The sequence below is a fragment of the Pan paniscus genome, chromosome 17 (assembly GCF_029289425.2).
Source record: "Pan paniscus chromosome 17, NHGRI_mPanPan1-v2.0_pri, whole genome shotgun sequence".
Taxonomy (NCBI): Eukaryota; Metazoa; Chordata; class Mammalia; order Primates; family Hominidae; genus Pan; species Pan paniscus.
The window spans coordinates 31,375,562-31,400,811 of NC_073266.2; the positions used below are offsets into that span (position 1 = coordinate 31,375,562).

The 25,250-nt window shown below is 41.0% G+C and overlaps 1 protein-coding gene across 2 annotated transcripts in view; it reads left to right on the top strand.

The window, feature by feature from the left end:
• The window catches only part of LAMA1 (laminin subunit alpha 1), a 175,434-nt gene that overhangs the window by 49,119 nt on the left and 101,065 nt on the right, over positions 1-25,250 (top strand). For both annotated transcript variants that reach the window (XM_008971191.4, XM_003817911.6), the window contains exons 4-8: positions 16,998-17,240; positions 18,717-18,896; positions 21,607-21,696; positions 23,133-23,250; positions 24,564-24,742. In XM_008971191.4, coding sequence (XP_008969439.3) covers positions 16,998-17,240; positions 18,717-18,896; positions 21,607-21,696; positions 23,133-23,250; positions 24,564-24,742 — 810 coding nt within the window. The remainder of the gene's footprint in view (positions 1-16,997; positions 17,241-18,716; positions 18,897-21,606; positions 21,697-23,132; positions 23,251-24,563; positions 24,743-25,250) is intronic.

A 25,250-nucleotide genomic window follows, 5' to 3' on the forward strand; every position in this document is an offset into this window, starting at 1 on the left:
CAGAGTTTGCAGTGAGCCAAGATTGTGCCATTGCACTCCAGCCGGGGCAACAAGAGCAAAACGCCGTCTCAAAAAAAAAATAAAAATGCTAAAAGGACCCACTGGAGGAAGGGAGGCAGGAATACAGAAGGAAGAAGCAGCAGGAAAGAGCAGGGTGGGAAAGACCTGGAAATTAGAAAGCCTGGCATGTCTGTGGTGCTGACATAGTACATTCAGTCCTAGAATAAACATTTCCTCTCGTTTTTCTTTTCTATTTATTGGGACATAATTGACATATAGTGAAATGCACAGATCTCGAGTGTATAGTTGGGTGAGTTTTGATAAATACAGACACTCGTATAAGCCATTCCCTTGGTATAGAACGTTTGCGTCACCCCAAAAGTCTCCCCCACCCCCTTCCCAGCCAATTCCCCACTTGCTCTCCTCCCTCCCAGCAGCCAGAGGAACCGCTGTCCTGAATTTTTTTTTTTCACTTTGGAAGAGTTTTGCCTGTGAGATGACTTCTTATTAATGGAATCACAGTGCGTCCTTCTTTGTGTCTGGCTTCTTTCTGTGAGCATGAGGTTTGTCAGATTCACATGCCGTTGCTTGTATGAGTGGCTTGTTCCATTCATTTCTGTGTAGTAATTTCACTTTATGGATATAACAACATTTATTTATCCACTGTCTTGCGGGGTATTTCCAGTTTTTGTCTATTGTAAAAATGCTGCTGAAAGCAAAGCAATCCTGGGCTCTTCTCCCAGGAGTCACTGTCCCGTGCTGCCTGCTGTCCAATATTTGAAACCCATTCTTTATATCCTGTGTCCAGAGTTCTAGCTGTTCACTGGAGGAGAGCCAGGTGGTACCAATTTCTTCTTCCTAGCGACCAGCAAAATGCCTGTAATAATTTTTAATGGCAGAATGATATTTTATCATTTGGCTACACAATAATTCATTTAACCTGTTCCCATTGGGAGACACTTAAGGTGTTTCCAATTTGGGGCTATTCTAAGTTATGCTGCAACAAACATTTGAATATATTATGGCTGTTACGGTAATTTATTTTTTAGTGTCGATTCCAAAAAATTAGATTATTTGGTTAAATGCTTAAATTTTTTAAAATGTGATCTTTATTGCCTTATTTTTTTCAAAAACATTGCTCAATTTATATGCTCAGTAACAGTGATAAAGTGTGTTTCACAATTCCTTGGTAGTATAGAGATCAGAATTTTCTTTTCTTTTTTTTTTTGTCCTATGCTAATTGAATAGCAGAGAATTTATTTGTTTATAATGAGTTGTTACATTATGTCACTGTACTGGACATATCTTTGGGAGGACTAAGCTAAATTCAGATGCTTAAACAATGTTTGGTCTGATTTATTATCTTCACATGTGTAAATTTTATGATTATTAATCTATTGAGGCAGTCAAATTGCTATAACACGGTGGTGACATTTTTAGATATTGAATATCAATATTAGAGGCTGGACAGACTTTTCAAGTCATATTCTAACCAAAGAGAAAAAACTGATTTGACTCTAAGTCTCATTATTTTGAGAAGTTCCAGTTGTCACAAGAATAACTATGGAACATTGGAATATTGATTAAAAATCTGATACCTTACCTCTGTATTGTGCATTTTATAAAGTGCTTTCCTATTCATTATTTCGTCTTATGCTTACATGAAAAATCTAAAACATGTGTCGATTTGTATCCACGTCATTCACGAATATGCACTGGGATGTAGAGAATACATCCTCTGGATTTGTCGTTTTAAGCCTAAATCATGGAAAACATTCAATGTAGTTTTAAAGTTCTCTAGGCTATAGGAAATTAAAAATATATTACTCACCTATCACTACCTTTTTGCAGGGGAATATGGGTGATTGTGGAATTCTAACTCTGAAAGCATTGGTTTTGGTGAGGTGACCAGGCTGCCAAAGTGCACTGAAGGTAGAGACTTCTTAGTGACTGGGACAGCTGCCTGTTGATGCCGTGCACCTCCTCAAACCTGTGGTCTCTTTGCAATTTGTATGCAGACACATAGAAAGCACTGACTTGCTCTGGCCTGACTGTTTCGGAAATGAAGCTAGGAAAACTGTGAGGTCAAATTTAAACCTGCAAATAATTAGCTGGATGGCATAGCTGTACAAACTGAGATAGCCCGGGAAATTTGGTAAAGCTTTAAAACTATTATACTTATTCGCTTCTGTTCAGCCAACTGGGCTGATTTTTGAGACAGAGTCTCACTCTGTCACCCAAGCTGGAGTGCAACGGTGCGATCTCAGCTCAGTGCAATCTCAGCCTCCTCCTTTCCAGCCATTCTTGTGCCTCGGCATCCCGAGTAGCTGGGACTACAGGTGCGTGCCACCACACCTGGCTAATTTTTGAATTTTTAGTAGAGATGAGGTTTTGCCATCTGCCCAGGCTGGTCTCGAACTCCTGGCCTCAAGTGATAAGTAATTCACCTACCTTGGCCTCCCAAAGTGCTGGGATTACAGGTGTGAGCCACCATACCTGGCCAACATAAGCTTTCTTATCAGTTGAGAATTACTAGAATATGTGTAATTGTTTTCTTGTTTTAAAAAATAATAGACTATTTTTTAGAGAAGTTTTAGGTTTACAGAAAAATTGAATGTAAAGTACAGAGAATTCCCCCACACCCCTCTGTACAATAGTTTTTGGATCAAATTTTGGCTAGTGGTTGTTTTTTTTTTTTTTTGAGATAGAGTCTCACTCTGTCACCCAGGCTGGAGTGCAGTGGCGCAATCTCAGCTCACTGCAACCTCCGCCTCTCGAGTTCAAGCCATTCTCCTGCCTCAGCCTCCTGAGTAGCTGGGACTACAGGCACGTGCCACTATGCCTGGCTAATTTTTTGTATTTTTAGTAGAGACGAGGTTTCACCCTTTTAGCCAGGATGGTCTTGATCTCCTGACCTTGTGATCCACCTGCCCCCCTCCCAAAGTGCTGGGATTACAGGCGTGAGCCACTGCGCTCGGCCTTGGCTATTCTTAATCACCCTTTTAAGAGCAAGTGACTGATCCAGTGCAGTTCAACGGTTTCTAAGACCTTTTCCTCCATAGTATTTACAAGACGATCATGAGAATTGTCAATCATATAATTTAAGAATTTTTGCTTTTCCTACTATTTAATGGTATGTAATCAGAAGATATTTATCCGTGTTCTTCATATGAAGGAAGCACAAAAAATGTCAGTTAAATAACCACTTAGTAGGTCTCTAGTGGGATGAACAATATTTAGGATCATTTACAACTTTATACCAGTCTTGTATCAGTCTTATAGACTGAGCCAGGCAAGAAATGGGGCTGCCCGAACTTGCTGTTCAGGAAATGCCACCAAGGAGGAAAGCATTGTGTGAACAATGGGTCTTTCACTGTAAAGCCCTGAGTTTGGGGCTCTGATTTTGTATTTTGTGAAGTATCATCATGCCTTGCCAGAGCTCAGTAAGAATGTGACCGAAATCAGGTCATGAGAAAGATAAGATTTCAAACATCCCCTCGGAGCTGTTTGCTTGACCTCCGCTGACTTAATTGGTTTCTGTGGAGTTGGCCCCTGCCTAGAAATACTACATTCCTACTCATTTTCAACTTAGACAGCTCAGTCTTTCACAAGGTTGAATCTTCATACCATTCACTTTTCATCTCTTTTTTTTGGAGGGGGTGTTGTTATAAAATATGCATATCATAAAATTTACCATTGTAACTTTTTTTGTATAAAAACGGCATATTCTCTATTTTGCATACTTTAATTTCAGAACAAAATAAACAAAAAAAATCCACAATACACAACATCCAATCCTGCTGTCAGAGTAGGGAGGGAATGGGGGCTTGACATCCTTGTTTCCTGCCTTCAATACAAAGACAGGAGAGAAAAAAACACTAGACATCAGCAGGGGGAGCCAGGTGGGACAGGGGCACTTGAGGCTGCAGTGGGAGCCATTTTAACCATTTTTAAGTGTACAGTACAGTGGCATTAGGTATATTGTGCAACCATCACCACCATCCATCCCCAGAACTTTTTCATCTTCCCAAACAGAAACTCTGTACCCCTTAAACACCAACTCCACGTTCCTCTCTTCCCCCAGCCCTGGGTAGCCTCCATTCAGCTTTTGTCTATGAATTTGATTACTCTGGGTAATCAAGCTTACATAAGTGGAATCATATTCTATTTGTCCTTTTGTCTGGCTTATTTCACTTAGCGTACATAATGTCCTCAAGGTTTATCTATGTTGTAGCATGTATTACAATTTCCTTCCTTTTAAAGACTGAATAATATTCCATTGTATGCATAGACCATATTTTGTTTAGCCATTCATCCATCGACGGGTACCTGGGCTGTTTCCACCTTTTAGCTATTGTGAATGCTGCTGTGAACATTGGTGTACATGTGTGTTTGAGTCCCTGCTTTCTCTTCTTCTGGATATATACCTGGAAGAGGAATTTCTGCATCATGTTGTAATTCTATGTTTAATTTTTTGAGGGACCACCATACTGTTTTCCATAGTACCTGCACCATTTTACATTCCCACAGCATCTTTTAAAAAAATAAACAAAAGCCTTCCTATATATTATGTATCCTACATATTTGGCTATTCTCTTTTAAAAAATAAGCTTTAAATATTATGATTTGTCAGTTAGATACTCAATGAAGTTAGATGTGTCTAAAGAAAAAGGAGAATCTTCAAGTAGAATATAGACCAAGGATCCATACAAAAAGTGAAATTTTACACACTCACAAAAAGCAATACTTTCTCATCTCTCTAGTGCTAAAACTATCAACGATTCAGCTAGATTTAGGGCCCGAAGGAAAGAAAACACATAATTATTGTTTCTGGGTGTTGTAAATGTATAACTAATAGGTTAATGTTTAATGGAGTTCGTTAAGTACAGATTTGCACAGCTTTTCTGGGCAGTATCACCTGTTGGATTTTAGAGGCTTAATGATTAAGGGCCCCTTTTACTGTCATTGGGTGTGATGCTCGTGTGTTTTCTCATAATAAGGCATGAGAAGAAGGGATGCAAGCTGTAAGCTCTTCACCATCGCTCCATCAACTGGGGCAAAAACAGGTCAATGTGAGGACTAGGAGAAGAGGTGAAAAGACGTTGAATTTTTAGCCAGATATTCTCTGGGACTGAGGCAAGAGGGGGGAAGTGTGGGCTTTGGGGCCATGTAGGAGAGAACTCTGCACTCTTCCTATAGTGGAGAGAGGGATCTGATCGAGCTGGAAGACCCTGCTTGGCCTCTTTGTGTTTTCCTTCTCACTCATGTTTTGGCCTTTTAGAAAACCCTGTAAGACCCATTGCTTTTATCTCTGCTCTGGTCTCTTGGTGTTTACAAAGTCAGCACCACCATCTCTCATGATTTCCAGGCACCAACATCCAATCCTGTGACCTTCAGCCCCGGTGACCCTGTAGCTCCTTGGTTTCAGGCCCTGGGATGGTCTAAGGGTTTTAACCACGGTGCACAAAGATCTGCCTGATGGCCGACAGCCCTGGCCAGGCGCCCACCGGCTCTCTCCTGCCATCTCTGCACTCCTTCCTCTGTGCTCTGCCCTCAGAGTTCCCCTCAGTGTCTTTCCTCACCTTTGCTCCAGTTACCTGGACATCTCTCATCTGGCTTCAGAGATACCTTCTCTTACCTTCAGGGAAGACTTCCCTGACTATCTGCCTTCTCCAGACTTAATGGGCCTTCCCCCAACACCCAGACACTCTCACAGCCTCCACCCTTCTCCCTGGTGACTTGGTCAGCCTCTGGCTTTCCCACCAGGGCATTGGGTCACATAGACCTTCCATCCACTGCCATATTTGTGGCACCTGGTTTAGTCCCTGTGACAAAGCAGATGCTCAGTTAATGATGACTGGACGAAGCTTCAGTGAAAAATTGTTAGTGGGCGTCCCTTGTCCCCAGTGTCCTGTGTCCATGTGGAGTGTTCCTTTGCTCACCCCTCCCCCACCTGTCCTCAAGGGAGGAGCAGTCATTGCCTAACTCGGGGACAGCTGACTCTCTCCCCCAGGGCACAGTGTGCTCTTCTTTTCCTGTGCAGGCTGTTCTCAGACGCACAGGTACTGGCCCACAGGACAGAGCTTCCAGGGTGGGTCCGCAGGCACCCACTCAGGCTGTGACGCAGGAGGGAGTGTGTCAAGCAGGCCTCCACCGCGCCCATCTACATCATATCCTCCAGTTTTGCTTTTTTATGGAAAATTGCAGACTGCCTTTTCCAATCTCCATGACAGATTTGTGAGCCTACTTCCACATCAGAAGAGGAAGGAAGGGATGCCATTCATTGCCACCACTGTCCCAACATGAACAAATGGGGAACAGCATTTTGGAGAAAGCCTAGTGTGATTTCAAAGGCTTAGATGGTCCTAGGTGAAAACTTGATAGTTAACGGCCAAGGGAATCGTTAGGGGTTGGGGAATAGAAAAGGTGCTTTTTGGATTTCTTGGGTCTGAGAATGGCCTGTAACTGCATTTCACAAGTGGGTTTATATCATTCTAGGGGCACTTGGCTGTCACGTGGATCTTACAAGGTGGGGAAAAGAAATGAAGATCCTCACAAAGAGCATTTGGTGACATGCCTGGCTGTGGTTTTGAGGCTGTTCCAGCTAATTTTCCACAAATTTAGCAAAATCACCAAGAACACCTCGTCAACTTGAGCAACAGGAACAATTATAGGGAGAAATACATCGAGACTAGGAATGGAGGACAACCTTTTACTTGTCTGTTCTGTTTCTTAGATAAAGCAGTTCAACACTTTTTGTGGGGGATGAGGGACAGGGTCTTGCTCTGTCATCCAGGCTGGAGTGCAGTGGCACCATCACGGCTCACTGCAGCCTCGACCTCCCAGGCTCAAGTGATCCTCCCACTTCAGCCTCTCCATGGCTGGGACCAAAGGCATGCACCACCATGCCTGGATGATTTTTTTTGTAGTTTTTGCAGAGATGAGGTTTTGCCGTGTTGCCCAGGCTGGTCTCAAATTTCTGGGCTCAAGCAGTCTGCCCACCTTGGCCTCCCAAAGTGCTGGGATTACAGGCATGAGCCACCACCCCCAGCCTGCACACTTTTTAAAACAACAATACTATTAGTCACCCTCAAATGGAAATGGTGACACCTGGACCATGGGTCAGCTTGCGGGGTGGGCTCCTTTTGAAATCGCTTTTCTAATTGATGGAAGTCAGAACTGCTTCTGACAGGTGTTTGAAGTATTTCTTTCCTATCTTCAGATTACCGATCATGGGTTACTATTTACGTTTTAAATGGGCTCGTATCTGTGTGCCCTCTATTTGTCAGCAATCATCTCTCTTACTTTGGCTTTTCTTCAATGTCCACTTTAAGTATCTCAGCATGGTTCTGAAGGGAGCATTCCTAGATTGTCTGAGACATGAATTTTAAGAATTTTAAGGAAAGAAATCTGCTTGATCTAAATTTATCACTATTGGCAGCCTGTCCCTCCTCCCCTAATCAAAACAAAAAGCAAAAAGAAAAGGAGCAAAAAAGAGAAAAGTTACTGGACAAGGACATATTTTGTTTTGTTTTAATTTTGGGACATGTTTATTTTGCACATCTAATGGTAGCATCAAATTTAAAGAGAAACAAATCACGTTTATTCTGAAATGTTCTTCTTGTTTATGAAGCTGTTTCTTTTTGTCTGTTAATTGAGTATGCTGCTCCTAAAATGAGATAACAGTTAAAACTGCCAACTGAAATATAATATAAATGACATTTCAAGTAATTGCTCTGAGAAATGTATTTAAAATGTGTATTGCAGACATCCTTCCTTCCCTCTCAGCTCCCTAGCATCTCAGTTTTTCCTAGTTTTTGTTGCCACTTCACGTGCTGATAATTGACTAAGTGCTTTCGTGATTGACACGCTATAAAACTGGAAGTGAGCCATATCTGCATTAGTAATTAGCCTCCTATTAAATCACTGCTTCTTTATTCATGAGTAGTAAGTGTTAAATTCAAATGGTCATTTTACATTTCATACTCTAATAATTTCATGAGACATAAATCTCACAGAGCACAAAATCGCCACTTTCACAGGGATAATTGAGCAATATTATTTATCAAATGCACTTAACTGTTCATCTAAATCTCTTTTGTCTGGGAAAAGTTCATTTCCTTCATGCAAGAGAGAAAACATGCCTTCATTCACTGTTCAGTTACCACCGTGGAGGCAGGTAGGTTCTTCTATGGAGAATTTTCACACCGGAGTCATGCCTGGTATTGAGCCCCATAGATTTCCTGAGAGCCTGCGGAGAACAGCTGCACTTTCTGTGGAGAGGAGAGGCTTCACTTCTGTCTGCACATGGGAAGTTGACCTCTGATGCTGGAAAATTAGGTTATCTGTATTTTTTAGACATCTGTGCCTGAGATGGATTTAATATATTTAAGTTAAGATTGAGGCCCACATGAACATTCCTGTCTGGATTCCTTTTTAGAAAGCGGCGTTTGATGTGTGCCTACTTTATTTATGTGACACTGTTTATGTGCATTCCAGTGATCATTAACAAAGGCTACTTGGTGGAAAATCGTGATGAAAGTGGATTTAAAAATGGCTGTATCAGCCGCAGGTTTAGCAAGACTACATTGACTCTGAGTCTAGTGAGAACCCCTGCATCATCAATTTGTGTTCAGCCAACCTTAAATCCAGAGAAAAGGCAGTTTAGTCAACCATGCAAAAAAAGGGCAAAAGAAATATTGTGGACTTTATTGGGACAAGGGTTTAATATTCTATGTACTGGCCAGGCACAGTGGCTCATGCCTGTAATCCCAGCACTTTGGGAGGCCGAGGCAGGTGGATCACCTGAGGTTAGGAGTTCGAGACCATCCTGGCCAATGTGGTGAAACCTCGTCTCTACTAAAAATACAAAAATTAGTTGGGCATGGTGGCGGGTGCCTGTAATCCCAGCTACTTGGGAGGCTGAGGCAGGAGAATCGCTTGAACCCAGGAGGCAGAGGTTGCAGTGAGTCGAGATTGCGCCATTGCACTCCAGCCTGGGCAACAAGAGAGAAACTTTGTCTCAAAAAGAAAAAAAAAAATCTACATACTAACAGACAATCCTTCAGTTTTTCTACATTACATATAAGACCAATTTGTCAACACATGATTGGTGAATTCGGCCTGTATTAATCAGGTGAGACTGCTGTAACAAGTAGCACCAACTGGGCAGCTTAAGCAAGAGACATTGATGTCCTCACAGTTCTGGAGGCTGAGTCTAAGGTCAAGGTGTCAGCAGAGTTGGTTTCTTCTGGCTCATAGTGGCTTCTTCTCCCTGAGTCCTCACATGGTCTTCCCTCTGTACTGTCTGTGTCCTAATCTGCTTTTCTTATGACACCAGAAATATTCAAATAGGGCCCACTACAATGGCCTCATTTAACTTAATCACCTCTTTAAAGAGCCTATCGCCAGATACAGCCATATTCTGAGCTACTGGAAGTTAAAACTTCATGTATGACTTCTGCGGGAAACAGTTCAGCCCATAACAGGGCAAAGTGAAGACAAATTGTATTTAGGTTCTTCATAGCACCCTTTGCCTGTTTATCAGACTTACCACTCTCAGGACCCCTAGTTTGTTTCCTGGTCTCCAGTTTGGGGACCTTGAGGACTATTGAGAGATTGTGGGAACAATGGCCCAACATCCTAAGGAAGTCTTTGATCAAGATAAAAGTTAAGTAACTCCTCCCTTGAGAGCTTGTCCTGAAGTTTTTCACTACGGCTGTTCTTCCATTTGGTATCATTTTCTTATATATGACTAAGCTCTCAGAATAAAAGCTGGCAAAAGGTTGGTAAAATACTGGAACATGGTATTGAAATAATTATGTGCTGGGCCAGGCGCGGTGGCTCATGCCTGTAATCCTAGCACTTTGGGAGGCTGAGATGGGTGGATCACAAGGTCAGGAGTTCAAGACCAGCCTGGCCAAGTTGGTGAAACCCTGTCTCTACTAAAAAAAAAAAAATTAAAAAATATTGGCCGGGCGTGGTGGCAAGTGCCTATAATCCCAGCTACTCGGGAGGCTGAGGCAGGAGAACCGCTTGAACCCAGGAGGTGGAGGTTGCAGTGAGCAGAGATCACACCACTGCACTCCAACCTGGGTAACAGAGTGAGACTCTGTCTCAAAAAAAAAAAAAAAGAAAGAAATAATTTTGGGCTGGATGCGGTGGTTCACATCTGTAATCACGGCACTTTGGGAGGCCAAGGCGGGTGGATCACTTGAGCCCAAGAGTTCAAGACCAGCCTGGGCAACATGGTGAGACCCCGTGACCATGAAGAAAATTGAAAAAAATCAGCCAGGCATGGTGTGGCTTGTCTGCGGTTCCAGAGATTTGGGAGGCTGAGGTAGGAGAATCTCTTGAGCCCAGGAGGTCAAGGCTGTAGTGAGCTGTGACCACGCCATTGCACTCCAGCCTGGGTGATAGAGTAAGATCCTATCTCAAAAAAAAAAAAAAAAAAGAAAGAAAAGAAAAGAAAGAAAGAAAGAAATGACACTGGTTAAAGTGAAAGGGTGGAAAAACTGGATTAGGGCTTATCAGTTGTCTCAGCCTGGGACTTCTTTCCTTTTCTTTGCAATATATAGAAGTAGTGCAGCATAGTGCTTAAGAGTACAAACTGCCTGGGTTCAATCCCTGCTGTATACAGTTTAGCACCTGTAAGATCCTGGGAAGATTACCTAACCTTTCTGTGCCCCAATTTCCTCATCTGTAATGGGGGGAAATGACAGTACTTACTTCGTAAGAAGAATGTTGTTGTAAGAATTCAGAGTTGTTGGGGCATGGTGCCTCATGTCTTTAATCCCAGCAGTTTGGGAGGCATGGATCATTTGAGGTCAGGAGTTTGAGACCAGCCTGGCCAATATGGTAAAACCTCATCTCTACTAAAAATACAAAAATTAGCTGGACATGGTGGTGTGCACCAGTAATCCCAGCTACTCCGGAGGCTGAGGCAGGAGAATCACTTAAACCCAAGAGGCGGAGGTTGCAGTGAGCCAAGATCTTGCCACTGCACTCCAGTCTGGGAGACAGAGAGAGACACTGTCTCAAAAAAAAAAAAAAAAAATTCAAAGCGTTAATAATCCTGATGAAGCACGTGGCATTGGTACTGGCCACAGTAAGTGCTTCGTGGCATTAGCATTCATTAATCTTTGTTTCTTGCACACTCTCCATCCTGTTCCCCCACCCAACAGAATAACTGGAAGAGCTGCCACTATGCTTAACATATGAACCCGGTCTCCAAGTGAATGTAGGAATCTTTTTGTTTGTTTGTTTCTTGGCATTACAAAAATAAAGTTCAGTGACCCTAGGTGTGTGTGGACATTTGGGGGCAGGCAGCACGCAGGGTGGCAGAAGGGTTCTGGAGTTGACACCACCTGGTTTCTTTTGGGACCTGCAACTCAGTAGTTTGTTTCTTGACCTCTCTCTTCATCAGTTTCCAAATGTATAAAATGGGCACAAAAACAATAATGGGATTGTTTGGGATTAAATGTGATGATATATGTATAAAGCTCTTAACACGCACGTGGTAAACTTGTTAGTTCTTTCCATATTCAAGTGTGAAACTGGAAGACAAAGTAATTACATTCTGTTTCAGATGTCTTTGTAAATGACCTTGCCTTCTCTCCCTCCCCAATGGGCTGCCTGATCACCCTGGCTCATGTGGCGCCTCTGCTTCGTGAAGTCAAGTTTCACAGGTGCAGCAGTAATGGATGATCACAACCCACATATTCAGTTCAACTTTTATGATGCAAACATTTACAAAACAGTTGGACAGTGATGAGTAGCTATGAGGATGTTCTCCGTTGTCCTCCTTGTCAAAGCCCCGAACACATTATTTCACTTCTCTTTTTTTTTTTTTTTTTGGAGACAGAGTCTCACACTGTCGCCCAGGCTGAAGTGCAGTGGTGCAAGCTCCACTCACTGCAAGCTCCGCCTCCCGGGTTCACGCCATTCTCCTGCCTCAGCTTCTCGAGTAGCTGGGACTACAGGCGTCCGCCACCACGCCCAGCTAATTTTTTGTATTTTTAGTGGAGACGGGGTTTCACTGTGTTAGCCAGGATGGTCTCGATCTCCTGACCTCGTGATCCGCCCGCCTCGGCCTCCCAAAATGCTGGGATTACAGGTGCGAGCCACCACGCCCGGTCCTTATTTCACTTCTAATGTGCTTTAGAAACAGCCGTTGTCTTTGAAAGGAAAGTAGCTCATGCTCAGAGATAGCCAAAACATCTGACACGCTGAAATCACTCGCAGACTGAAGTCGATTGGAGAATGTTTCTGGCAGGTGGAAAGAGTGACTATAATGAGATAGAATTGTTAGTCCTTATTGATTCTGTGGAATTCCAGAATCAGGGAAAAGAAAAACAAAGAAATAAAACCCAAGAAAATCCAGCCAATAAGACTCAGTAAATTAACAACTTCCTTCCCAAGACATACACATATATGTGTATGTGTGTGTACGTGGGTAAATTTTTTTTTTTTTTTTTTGAGATGGAGTTTCACTCTGTCACCCAGGCTGGGGGTGCAGTGGTGCGATCTTGGCTCACTGCAACCTCTGCCTCCCGGGTTCAAGCAATTTTCTGGCCTTAGCCTCCCAATTAGCTGGGATTACAGGCATGTGCCTCTATACCCAGCTAATTTTTGTATTTTTTTAGTAGAGATGGGGTTTCACCATGTTGGCCAGGCTGGTCTCGAACTCCTGACCTCGAGTGATCTGCCCGCCTCGGCCTCCTAAAGTGCTGGGATTCCAGGCATGAGCCACCGCTCCTGGCCTAAATTTTTATATATACATATATATATTTACACACACACACACACACACACACACACACACACAGCTGACCCTTGAATAACTTGAGGGTTGGGAGTGCCAACTCCCAATGCAGTCAAAAAATCCATGAATAACATTTGACTTCCGTAAAAGACTTAACTACTAATAGCCTATTATTGACTTGAAGCCTTGCTGATAACATAAACAGTTACCACATATTTTATGTGTTGCATGTATTGTATTATGTATCATATATGTATTTATGTGTTGTATGTTTATGGTATAAAGTAAGCTAGAGAAAAGAATTGTTATTAAAATTGTAAGGAAGAGACAATACTATATTTACTATTCATTAAGTGGACGTGGATCCATCAAGGTCCTCATCCTTGTCGTCTTCACATTGAGTAGGCTGAGGAGGAGGAGGAAGAGGGGTTGGTTTTGCTGTCTCAGGGGTGGCAGAAGCACACAAAAAAATTAGTTTATAAGTGGACCTATGTGGTTTAAACCCGTGTTCTTCAAGGGTCAACTGTACACACACACACATTTAGAGGTCCATTTACACACATGTATTGCATGGCTATTTTACAAATTAAAAGTACTGGACTTTGGTTTTTAAACAAATCACCCATATCCATCCAGGTTAGAGGAAGTCTGGAGTCAGTAGCAGTTCATCTGGAGAAAGGCATTTTTTGTGTTTTGTTGCTTGCTACCCCAACCTGAGTTAGTAGTCTAAGTTTACTATCAGAAAAGTGAATGCTTGCTAAGGCTGAATAACTAAAACAGGGGTGTGATATTTTCACTACGTTCTTCACAATTCAGAAAACATTTAGAGTTCTCTATTCAATTCCTGGGAGCTGCATTTTAAAATAAGGTTGTGTCCAGAGCCTTATGACAAGGCGAGGATGTCTTGTTAAATGATGAATGTTTTCAGGAAACCAGAATACTGAGGATAAAAACGAGAGATTCTGGAGGTGATATATGATAGTTATGTTCAGATACTTGAAGGACAGTTACATGAAAGTGGAATCCAAGATCTTTTCTGCAGCTCCAGCATGTCGAATATTATAGGGGAGCTTGAATCAATGTAAAAAAAGATTATCTGGCCAGGCACGGTGGCTCAAGGCTGTAATCCAAGCACTTTGGGAGGTCAAGGTGGGCAGACCACTTGAGCCCAGGAGTTTGAGACCAGCCTAGGCAACATAGCGAGACCCTGTCACACAAAAAAATACAAAAATTAGCCAGGTGTGGTGCTGCATGCCACTCTGGAGGCCGAGGTGGGAGGATCCCTTGAGCCCAGGAGGTTGGGACTGCAGTGAGCTGATATCGTGCCATTGCACTCCAGCAGCCTGGGCAACAGAGTGAGACCTTGTCTCAAAAAAAAAAAAAATCCTCTAATGAGGGAGTTGTCATAAAACAAAAGGACTGTCTTAGGAGCTAATGAATTTCCTGTCACTGGAAGTACTTGGAGAAGGCCTGGGGTTTTTGGGGAGATAATTCCTTCTCAGTTTTAGATTTTGGGCTAGATATCTACCAGGGTCCCTTCCAAATCCAGGATTTGTCTGGCTAGTTTCCTCCTGCTGCTAATAGTCATCTACATTCATTTTTTTCCCCCAGTTTGTTTCCTCATTACTCTGGCTTTTAATTTTTTTCAATTAATAGACGTTTTTGGAACAGTTTTCAGTTTATAGAAAAATGAGCAGAAAGTACGAAGTTCCATACTCCTCACTCTCTCCCTTCCCTCCAGTTGCTCCCACTATTACCATGTTGCATTAGGATGGTACATTTGTTATCATTGATGAGACAATATTGATGCATTATTATTGTTGAGTCCATAGTTTACATGAGGGTTCCCTCTTGGTGTTGTACATTCTGTGTGTTTAGACAAATGTGTAATGACACGTTCCCACCATTAGAGTATCATACAGGGTGGTTTCACTGCCCTAAAAATCTCCTGTGCTCCACCTATTTATCCCTCCTTCCCTCGCCCTGAGACGCTGGCAGCCACTGATCTTTTTGCTGTCTTCATAGTTTCGCCTTTGTCACAGTGTCATACAGTTGGAATCATATAGTATGTAGCCTTTTCAGATTGGCTTCTTTCACTTAGTAATATGCATTTGTTTGTTTGTTTATTTATTTATTTATTTATTATTTTTGAGACAGAGTCTTGCTCTGTTGCCCAGGCTGGAGTGCAGTGGCACGATCTCGGCTCACTGCAACCTCCGCCTCCTGGGTTCAAGCGATTCTCCTGCCTCAGCCTCCCGAGTAGTTGGACTACAGGCATGCACCACCATACCTGGATAATTTTTTTGTATTTTTAGTAGAGATGGGGTTTCACTGTGTTAGCCAGGATGGTCTCGATCTCCTGACCTCATGATTCACTCTCAGCCTCCCAAAGTGCTGGGATTACAGACGTGAGCCACCATGCCCAGTCTATTTATTTATTTTTTGAGACAGAGTTTCTCTCTTGTTGCCCAGGCTGGAGTGCAATGGTTCAGTCTCAGCTCACTGCAACCTCTGCCTCCCAGGTTCAAGCGATTCTCCTGCCTCAGCCTCAAAAGTAGCTGGGATTACATGCATGCGCCTCCACAGCTGGCTAATTTTTTTGTATTTAGTAGAGGTGTGGTTTCACCGTGTTGGTCAGGCTGGTCTCGAACTCCTGACCTCAGCTGATCTGCCTGCCTCGGCCTCCGAAAGTGCTGGGATTACAGGTGTGAGCCATGGTGCCCAGCCATTTTTTTTTTTTTGATACAGAGTCTCACTCTATAGCCCAAGCTGCAGTGCAGTGGTGCAATCTCAGCTCCCTGTAACCTCTGCTTCTGGGGCTCAAGTGATTCTCGTGACTCAGCCTCCTGAGTAGTGGGGATTGCAGGCGCCTGCCACCACACGCAGCTAATTTTTTTGTATTTTAGTAGAGATGGGATTTTACCATGTTGCCCTGGGTGTTCTCAAACTCCTGGGCTCAGGCGATCCACCAGCTTTGGCCTCCCAAAGTGCTGGGATTACAGACATGAACCACTGCACCCAGCCAGTAATATGCATTCGAGGTTTCTTCATGTCTTTTTGTGGCTTGAGAATTCATTTCTTTTTATCGTAATATTCCATGGTCTGCATGCACCATAGCATGTGTTTCTATTTACCTATTAAAGGACATCTTGGTTGCTTCCAAGTTTTGGCAATGGTGGTGCAAGTTTTTCTGTGGACCTAAGTTTTCAGTTCATTTGGGTGAATTCCCAGGAGCATGATTGCTGAGTATGGTGAGCATTTTTATTACTGAGAATGGTAAGCATGTTTAGTTTTGTAAGAAACTGCCAAACTATTTTCCAAAGAGGCTGTACCATTTTGCATTCACACCAGAAATGAATGAGAGTTCCTGTTGCTCCACATCCTCACCAGCATTTGGTGTTGTCAGTGTTTTGGATTTTAGCCATGCTGTAGATGTGTAGTGGGCTGACTTTTTTCTCAATTTTAGATGTGTTATCTCCAAATCACTATGAAAAATACTTTTAACACTACTATTAATGTAACATAACACTAGTATCTTTCAAGATCCAAATAAAGACATTGGAAACCAGAACAAGCTCTTATGTTCATATCAATATTGTTAATAATAATAATACTACATATTTATTTGTGAGTACTTTTTGAGTTTATTCTGAAAACAAATGCTGCTAGGAGATTATTCACAAGACACATTTCTGATTAACATGTATGAGCAGTTATACTCCAAAGCTTCGATTTTGGCAACCAATGTTTACCAGTTCTCTCAAGGTGCACTTTTGTTTTTGAACAGTTGCTACTGATTCTATTTTTTTAAAAAATTATTGTGTATATTTAAGGTGTACAACTTGATTTGATATACATGTGCAATGTGAAAGAATCATCACAATCCAGATAATTAATATATTTATCACTTCACATAGTTACCCTTTTGTGTATATGATGAGCATACTTAAGATCTACCCTTTTAATAAATAAATTTCTAGTATACAGTACACTATTGTTACCATCCATTATATCTCCAGAACTTATTCATCTTGCATAACTGAGACTTGGTATGCATTAACCACCATCTCCCTATTCCCCTCTCCTCGCACCTCATGGCATCCACCATTCTACTGTCTGATTCTAAGTTCAACTATCTTAGATTCTACCTTTAAGTTAGATCATGCAGTAGCTCTCATTCTGTGCCTGGCTTGTATTGATTCTGGATTGAGACTTTTCAGTGTCTTTGTTTCAGGTCTTTCAAGTTGCATATGTCATCATTAAAGCTGCCAATGCCCCTCGACCTGGAAACTGGATTTTGGAGCGTTCTCTGGATGGCACCACGTTCAGCCCCTGGCAGTATTATGCAGTCAGCGACTCAGAGTGTTTGTCTCGTTACAATATAACTCCAAGACGAGGGCCACCCACCTACAGGGCTGATGATGAAGTGATCTGCACCTCCTATTATTCCAGATTGGTGCCACTTGAGCATGGAGAGGTAGGTATGGTGCCCGCTGCAGCAAGATCTGTTTCCTCATCAGAGTCTCCCTGTCTCAGATGTTAAGACAGCCATTGTCATGGCCAACATTAAAGACTCAAAATTGATCTCTCTCAATACAAAGATCTTTAATATAACTATCTAGCTCTATTTAAAGTGGCCTTGAGTCATGTCTATTATAAGTAATTTCACGAACAATATGGTTTACCTTGTTGACTTCCTCTCTTCAAGGAGGCTCTCAGTCTTCACTCTGCTGTGATTTAATGACGCCCTTGGATCCTCCTTCAGAGCATCTTCCCCACAGCACCAGGGCAAGAATGTTTGTTGAAATATTAGAGAGCTAAAATGTCCCCCAAAGTTGTAGTTCCCTTTTCTCAGTGTTCTCCTCGGTAGGTGGTGAGCACTGGAGACTCTTGAAGTCTTGCAGCTTAGTGCCCAACATGCCCAGATTGTATACACTTCCTTAAAGTCAGAGTATAATGAGAAACAGCCCATTCTTTAGTAGCACCTGGCTTGATGAGATGAAACTACAAAAATTCTCCAGTGCTCTTCACAGCGGGAACTCTGCAGCGAGCTGTGAGTTGTTTCAAGGGCAGAGATTAATTAAGACAGCCTGTATCATTCAGGCTTTGTGGACTTTTTCTTTGTTCTTCTCGAAGCCTATTCATACATAACATTTTAAATTTGCTTCAGAGAAGTTGTAGCCCAGGGACAGATGCTGAAATATTCTAACCACTTGGAGAGAAACGGTCCTCTTAAAAGATTTTCAGCAATAATGCCATAATGTGATGAATGCCGGAGTCTTTGTTCTTCACATTGTAGTCTGGTTCCACATCTGATCTTTGGCAAGTGAGGGTTTTCTTTTATATCAAATTTTAAAGTTTGAGACATAATTTACATTCAGGAAAACATACAGATTTTAAGTATATAGTATATCTGAGACAGTGAAATAGATACCTTCAATAAACTGAAGACATTGAGATCATGGTAATTCACAAGTAATTAACAAATGTTAGACATATTTTTACAAGAAGCTAGTTGTTTTGTTTTGATTTTAGATGGTATCTCTAAAAGATTCTGTCCTGACATTAGGCAATCAGGGCTATATTTTTGCATGCTTAAAATTGACATTTGTGGCCAGGTATGGTGGCTCATGCCTATAATCCCAGCATTTTGGGAGGCCAAGGCAGGCGGATCACCTGAGGTCAGGAGTTCAAGACCAACCTGGTGAATATAGTGAAACCCTGTCTGTACTAAAAATACAAAAATTAGCTGGGCGTGGTGGTGCACACCTATAGTCCCAGCTACTCGGGAGGCTGAGGCAGGAGAATTGCTTGAACCTGGGAGGTAGAGGTTACAGTGAGCCAAGATCGTGCCACCGCACTCCAGCCTGGACCACAGAGCGAGACGCCGTCTCAAAAAAAAATAAATAAATAAACAGTTGATATTCGTCTATTTTGATGCCTTCATCTTCAGATTCATACATCACTCATCAATGGCAGACCAAGCGCTGACGATCTTTCACCCAAGTTGTTGGAATTCACTTCTGCACGATATATTCGCCTTCGCTTACAACGCATTAGAACACTCAATGCAGATCTCATGACCCTTAGCCACCGGGAACCTAAAGAACTGGATCCTATTGTTACCAGACGCGTGAGTATGGGACGGCAGTCCTGCCAAATAAAATAAAAAGATTCATTTTACTTAAAGGAACTATTATTTTTCTTCTTTCCTTTTTGGTTGTTCTTTCCCCCACATGTTGGCCTTTTTTCTTGCCAGCAGCTGTATCCTTATTTCATGTAAGATTGCTATGTTGTTACAGATGCTGCCTTTAGGTGATGGGCCAAAATCATATCCTCAGGTCCCTCACCCACCCCGTCCCCATAGTGCCGTAATGTGGTGAATGTCATGGTCTTTGTTCTTCACATCATAGTCTGGTTCCACATCTGATCTTCAGCAACTGAGGATTTTCTTTCATATCAAATTTTAAAGTTTGAGACATAATTTACATTCAGGAAAGCGTACAGATTTTAAGTATGTAGTTAAGTGTGTAAGACTGGTGTCGCAAAAATTTTCATATCCCTTCAATAACCCAGGAGTGGGATTACTAAGTTATAGGGTAGCTGGATGTTTACCTTTTTAAGAAAATACTAAACTTATATAAAAAGTAGTTGTATCCAGCTGGGTGTTGTGGCTCACTTGTGTAATCCCAACACTTTGGGAGGCTGAAATGGGAGGGTCAGTGGAGCCTGGGAGTTTGGGACCAGCCTGGGCAATAGAGTGAGACCTCAACTCTGTTTAAAAAATAAAAATAAAAGTAGTTGTATCCGTTTTTGTAGTCTGACCAGCAATGTGTGAGAGTTCTGGCAGCACTACACACTGTTAGATATTTACTGCTATCAGTCATTTTTATGCTGGCTGTTCCTGTGTGCGTGTATTGGCATTTTGTGATGTTAATTTGTGTTTCTCTGCTGACTAATGTTGACAGTGTGCTTACTAGTATACGATCAGATTTTTTTTGTCCATTTTTAAATTGGACAAAAAATAAGCCTCGTTACTGACTTATAAAAGAATTTTATATATTTTGTATACGAATCCTTCATCAGATATGTATATATTGCAAACATATCTGTTCTACTTGGTGTTTGCTTATTCACCTTCCTGTGACTTTGGATGAGCAGAGGTTTTGTGACGAATCCCAATTTACCATTTTTTCTTTTATGGTTAATGCTTTCTATGACCTCAAAAAATATTAGCTTATCCCAAATTTACCAAGATATCATGGTAGGCTTTCTTTTAGTAGCTGTATAGTTTTAGCTTTTACATCTATAATTCATTTTGTATTAATTTTTGTGATTGGTGTGAGGGAGGAGTCAGAGTTTTTTTTGTTTTTGTTTTTTTTTCCTATATGTATATGCAATTGTTCTAGCACCATTTGTTGAGAATGCTTTACTTGTTTTGGGGCCGTTGTTGAAAACTATTCAACCTTATTATTGTGGGTTTATTTCTGGACTCTCTACTATTCTATAGATCTGTTTGTCTATTCTTGTGCCAATAACAAGCTTTCTTGGTTACTGTAGCTTTACAGTAGGTCTTGAGAGGTCAGGTTTCTTGTATTTCCTTATGAATTTTAGAATCAGTTTGTTAATTTCTGCAAAAAAAAAATAAAGCCTGCTAAGATTTTCACTGGGATTCCATTGATTCTTTAGACCAATTTGGGAGGAATTTTAGAAGACATTTTAACAATGTTGAGTCATCCAATCTGTGCACCTGATATATAACTTTTCATTTATCTAAATCTTCTTTAATTCTCTTTGGCAGAGTTTTATTGTTTATTTGAAAAGGTCTTGTTCAATAGTGCTCAACAATGTTCAATAATGAAAAAAGAAGGCCGGGCACAGTGGCTCATGCTGTAATCCCAGCACTTTGGGAGGCCGAGGCGGGTGGATCACGAGGTCAGGAGATCAAGACCATCCTGGCTAACACGGTGAAACCCCGTCTCTACTAAAAATACAAAAATTAGCTGGGCGTGGTGGCGCATACCTGTAATCCCAGCTACTCAGGAGGCTGAGGCAGGAGAATAGCTTGAACCCAGGAGGTAGAGGTTGCAGAGAGCCGAGATCACGCCATTGCACTCCAGCCTGGGTGATAGACCGAGACTCTGTCTCAAAAAAAAAAAAAAAAAGAAATCAAGGCACACATAGTAAGACTAAACTGTTATTATTTGTAGATGACATGATTATGTATGTAGAAAAGCTACAAAGCAACTACCAGAAATAACAAGTGAATTTAGCAGTGTTGCAGTATACAAAATCAATGAACAAAAATGAATCACATTTTTAGTCACTAGCAATGAACAATGGAAAATGAAATCTAAAAAGTAGTCTATTAACACCAACATGTAAAAACATAGAGAACTGGTGAGTGCATTGCTTCAGAGGAAAGCACTTTGTTCTGTTAATGTGATTTACATTTCTTGATTTTTGTGTGGTAGATTAACTTTGCATTCTAGGGTAACTCTTACTTGTTCATGATCTTTTCTATAGAGTGCTGTATTCAATTAGCCAATTATTTTACGGTTTTCAATAATGAGTTTTGAAACATTACTGACTTGGTTTAAGATGCAGTTGGGGAATTCTTTTAGACTTCTCTGGGTTCTGATGAGCTAATTTGAACCTAATTTATTTTAATTGAGCACAGGATTCTTTGTGCATGAAATATAATTTTTAAATGTACATGTAATTATATTTTAGATTACCAATAAAAACTCTTAAACTACATGAGATATTTGTTGGTGTGCCGACATTTTCATTTCACTGAAATCTAGGTTTTAATTTTTGTTCATAACTTTCTTTTTCCTTAGTATTATTATTCAATAAAGGACATCTCTGTTGGAGGCATGTGTATCTGCTATGGCCATGCTAGTAGCTGCCCATGGGATGAAACTACGAAGGTGAGTTCTAGTATTTTACATTTTACTAAAACTTCAAAACAGAAATTGTAGCTATAATATTTGCATTACTGTTTTTTATTCCAAACAAACATGAAAGGTATAAAATTATGCTCCAAAAAAACAGATTTTCAGAAATTTAACTTGTGTCATTTTTAAACAATTTCATTTTGCTTTGGAGGATATGTTTCTAATTAAGTTCTTACAATGATTTTTTTATGTGATAAAATATCCCTAACATAGTTTACCGTTTGAAAGTGTACAGTTCAGTGGCCTTATTAATTTTGAAGCCCTTCTGTCTGTAAGAAAGTAAAAAAAAAAAAAGTGCAATTATAAATTATGTTTACATTTTTTAGAAGAAAGGTGTTCTCTTCCTATTTTCTCCCCTTCCATTTTTTTGGTGCTAAATCAAGATTTAAAAGGGGCATGGTGGCTTACACCTGTAATCCCAGCACTTTGGGAGGCAGAGGCGGGTGGATCACTTGAGGCTAGGAATTTGAGACCAGTCTGGCCAACATGGCAAAACCCCATCTTTGCTGAAAATACAAAAATTAGTGGGGCGTGGTGGTATGCACCTATAGTCCCAGCTACTGGAGAGGTTGAGGCAGGAGAATGGCTTGAACTCGGGAGGTGGAGGTTGCAGTGAGCTGAGGTCATGCTGCCGCACTCCAGCCTGGGTGACAGAGCGAGACTCTGTCTCAATAAAAAAATTTTAAAAAATGATTTAACAGTTTATCTCTTTTAACATTACATTAAATGAATAATATGACATCTTCTCCTTTTATTTTTTAAATTTTTTATTTCTTTAGAGACAGAGTTTTGCTCTTGTTGTCCATGCTGGAGTGCAGTGGTGCAATCTCGGCTCACTGCAACCTCCGCATCCTGGGTTCAAGGGATTATCTTGCTTCAGCCTCCTGAGTAGCTGGGATTACAGGCACGTGCCACCACGCCCAGCTAATTTTTTGTATTTTTAGTAGAGATGGGGTTTCACCATGTTGGCCAGGCTGGTCCTGACATCTTCCCTTTTAAAACGCTTGCATGAAGTTACTTCTTATTTTCTTCTAATCTTTGTAATTCTTTACCTCTTGAATAGGACTATTCTGTTATCGATGCTGAAAAATCTGTAGATGAACACTAAGAAAATTATTAATAGAAGCTTCTAAACCCTTAATAAGTTCCATGTATCTTTTTTAAAAAAGTTTTTATTAGCTGAGTCGTATTCTGGTTTTGCTTTATTCCTCTTCGTTTCTATTTGTAACCAGGTTATTTGTATATATTGGCATCTAAAAATTAAATGCCAGTTTGCTTTGATGATAATCATATATCCTCTGTTGTGAGGTTCTTGCCACATATTTGACAGATAGGTTCTTTTTATCATGAAATTAAGAAAAATAAGCAGATACATTTTCTAATTCAGTTTTGGCTTCCTTATTGTGTAGAAACTGCAGTGTCAATGTGAGCATAATACTTGCGGGGAGAGCTGTAACAGGTGCTGTCCTGGGTACCATCAGCAGCCCTGGAGGCCAGGAACCGTGTCCTCCGGCAATACATGTGAAGGTCAGTATACTTAGAATCTGAAGGTCAGTACAGTTTTCCTCTTAATACGTCCAAGTTTATGGTGTCTTAACAACTTTTATAGTTAGCAGGTAACTTGTTTTCTTAGAAATTTCAGTAGTTTCCAAAGCTGCAGATTATCTTAAAATTTTAACTATTGTGGCCTAAATGTATCTTTATGGGTTTGCTGTTTTATCTACAAGTCCCCCTTCCCGTATAGTCTATTATTCTGTATTAATTTTACTTTTGTTTTTGTTTTTTTTTACCATGGGATATGCCAGGTTGTATATTCTGTATTGATTTGGATTTAAGTTTTAAATAAGCAATATATTCACAAGATTCCTAGATCTAACAATATGTAAAAGTATGTAGTTAAAAGCATGACTTCCACTTCATCTCCCTCCTTCGCACTTTTTATTGTTTTCTAGTATGTCCTTCCTAAAATTGTTATGCATATAAAGCATACGTTAACATATCCCTCCAGCCAACACAGTTCTTACGCAGAAGACAATGTACTATGCATGCCATTGTACATATCGCTTTTTTTTTTTTTTTTTTTGAGACGGAGTCTAACTCTGTCGCCTAGGCTGGAGTGCAGTGGCGCGATCTCGGCTCACTGCAACCTCCGTCTCCCAGGTTCATGCTTCATGCCATTCTCCTGCCTCAGCCTCCTGAGTAGCTGGGACTACAGGTGCCCACCACCACACCCGTCTAATTTTTTTGTATTTTTAGTGGAGACGGGGTTTCACCGTGTTAGCCAGGATGGTCTCCATCTCTTGACCTCGTGATCCGCCCGCCTCGGCCTCCCAAAGTGCTGGGATTACAGGCGTGTGCCATGGCGCCCGGCCCACATCACTTTTTATATTTAACAATGTATTGTGAAATTCTTTCCATATTAGCAATTAGAAATGCTGTTTTTAAAAACAATTGCACAGAATTCCATTATACAAATGTAGTATAATTTATTAAACAACCACCTATCGGTGGTTATTTTGATGGTTATTAGTCTGTTGTCCACACAAACAATGGTGCAGTGATTAACCCTGTATGTGTCCTTCTCAAGTGGGCAAGTACTTCTGCAAAATATAATCCCAGGAGATGGTTTGCTGGGTCAAATGGGTATGTGCATTTATTATTTTGATATTAATAGCTCTTCCCAATTGTCCTCCATAATATTGCCCATATCTTATTAAAATTACTTATTCTAGGATTTTAATTTAATCTAAAATCATAGAACTTACTTAGGGAGGTTAAGAGTTTTCTTTGTATAAGGCATGCTATGTAAATTAATTGAGATGTTAAAAATATTCTCCTAGCATGTAATTGTCACAATAAAGCCAAAGACTGTTACTATGATGAAAGTGTTGCAAAGCAGAAGAAAAGTTTGAATACTGCTGGACAGTTCAGAGGAGGAGGGGTTTGCATAAATTGCTTGCAGAACACCGTGGGAATCAACTGTGAAACCTGTATTGATGGATATTATAGACCACACAAAGTAAGAGTATTTCTTTGCCATTGCTGATCTTCATCATCTTCACCAGGTGGAAAAGAGACTTTGTCAAGTCTTAACCTCTGTATGGGAGACTTTTGTAATATTTCATTTATATCCTTGTTATGCCAGTAGTGTTTTTATATATATATTTCCTACTCTATCCTGCTTTTCTTGCTCCAAATAAGATGTCAGTCATTGTTATTTATCTTGAATTCAGGGGTCCATTAGCTATGTAATCCTGGGTCATAATACTAACTACAGATGTGAAAATTCAGCTATAACTAAAGCAGCTGTCTCTTGCCTGTAGGAGATGTTCAGCCAATCTTTTTTTTTAATTTTTATTTTTTGAGACGGAGTCTCGCTCTGTCGCCAGGCTGGAGTGCAGTGGTGCGATCTCGGCTCACTGCAACCTCCACCTCCCGGGTTCAAGCGATTCTCCTGCCTCAGCCTCCCGAGTAGCTGGGATTACAGGCCCATGCCACCACACCCAGCTAATTTTTGTATTTTTAGT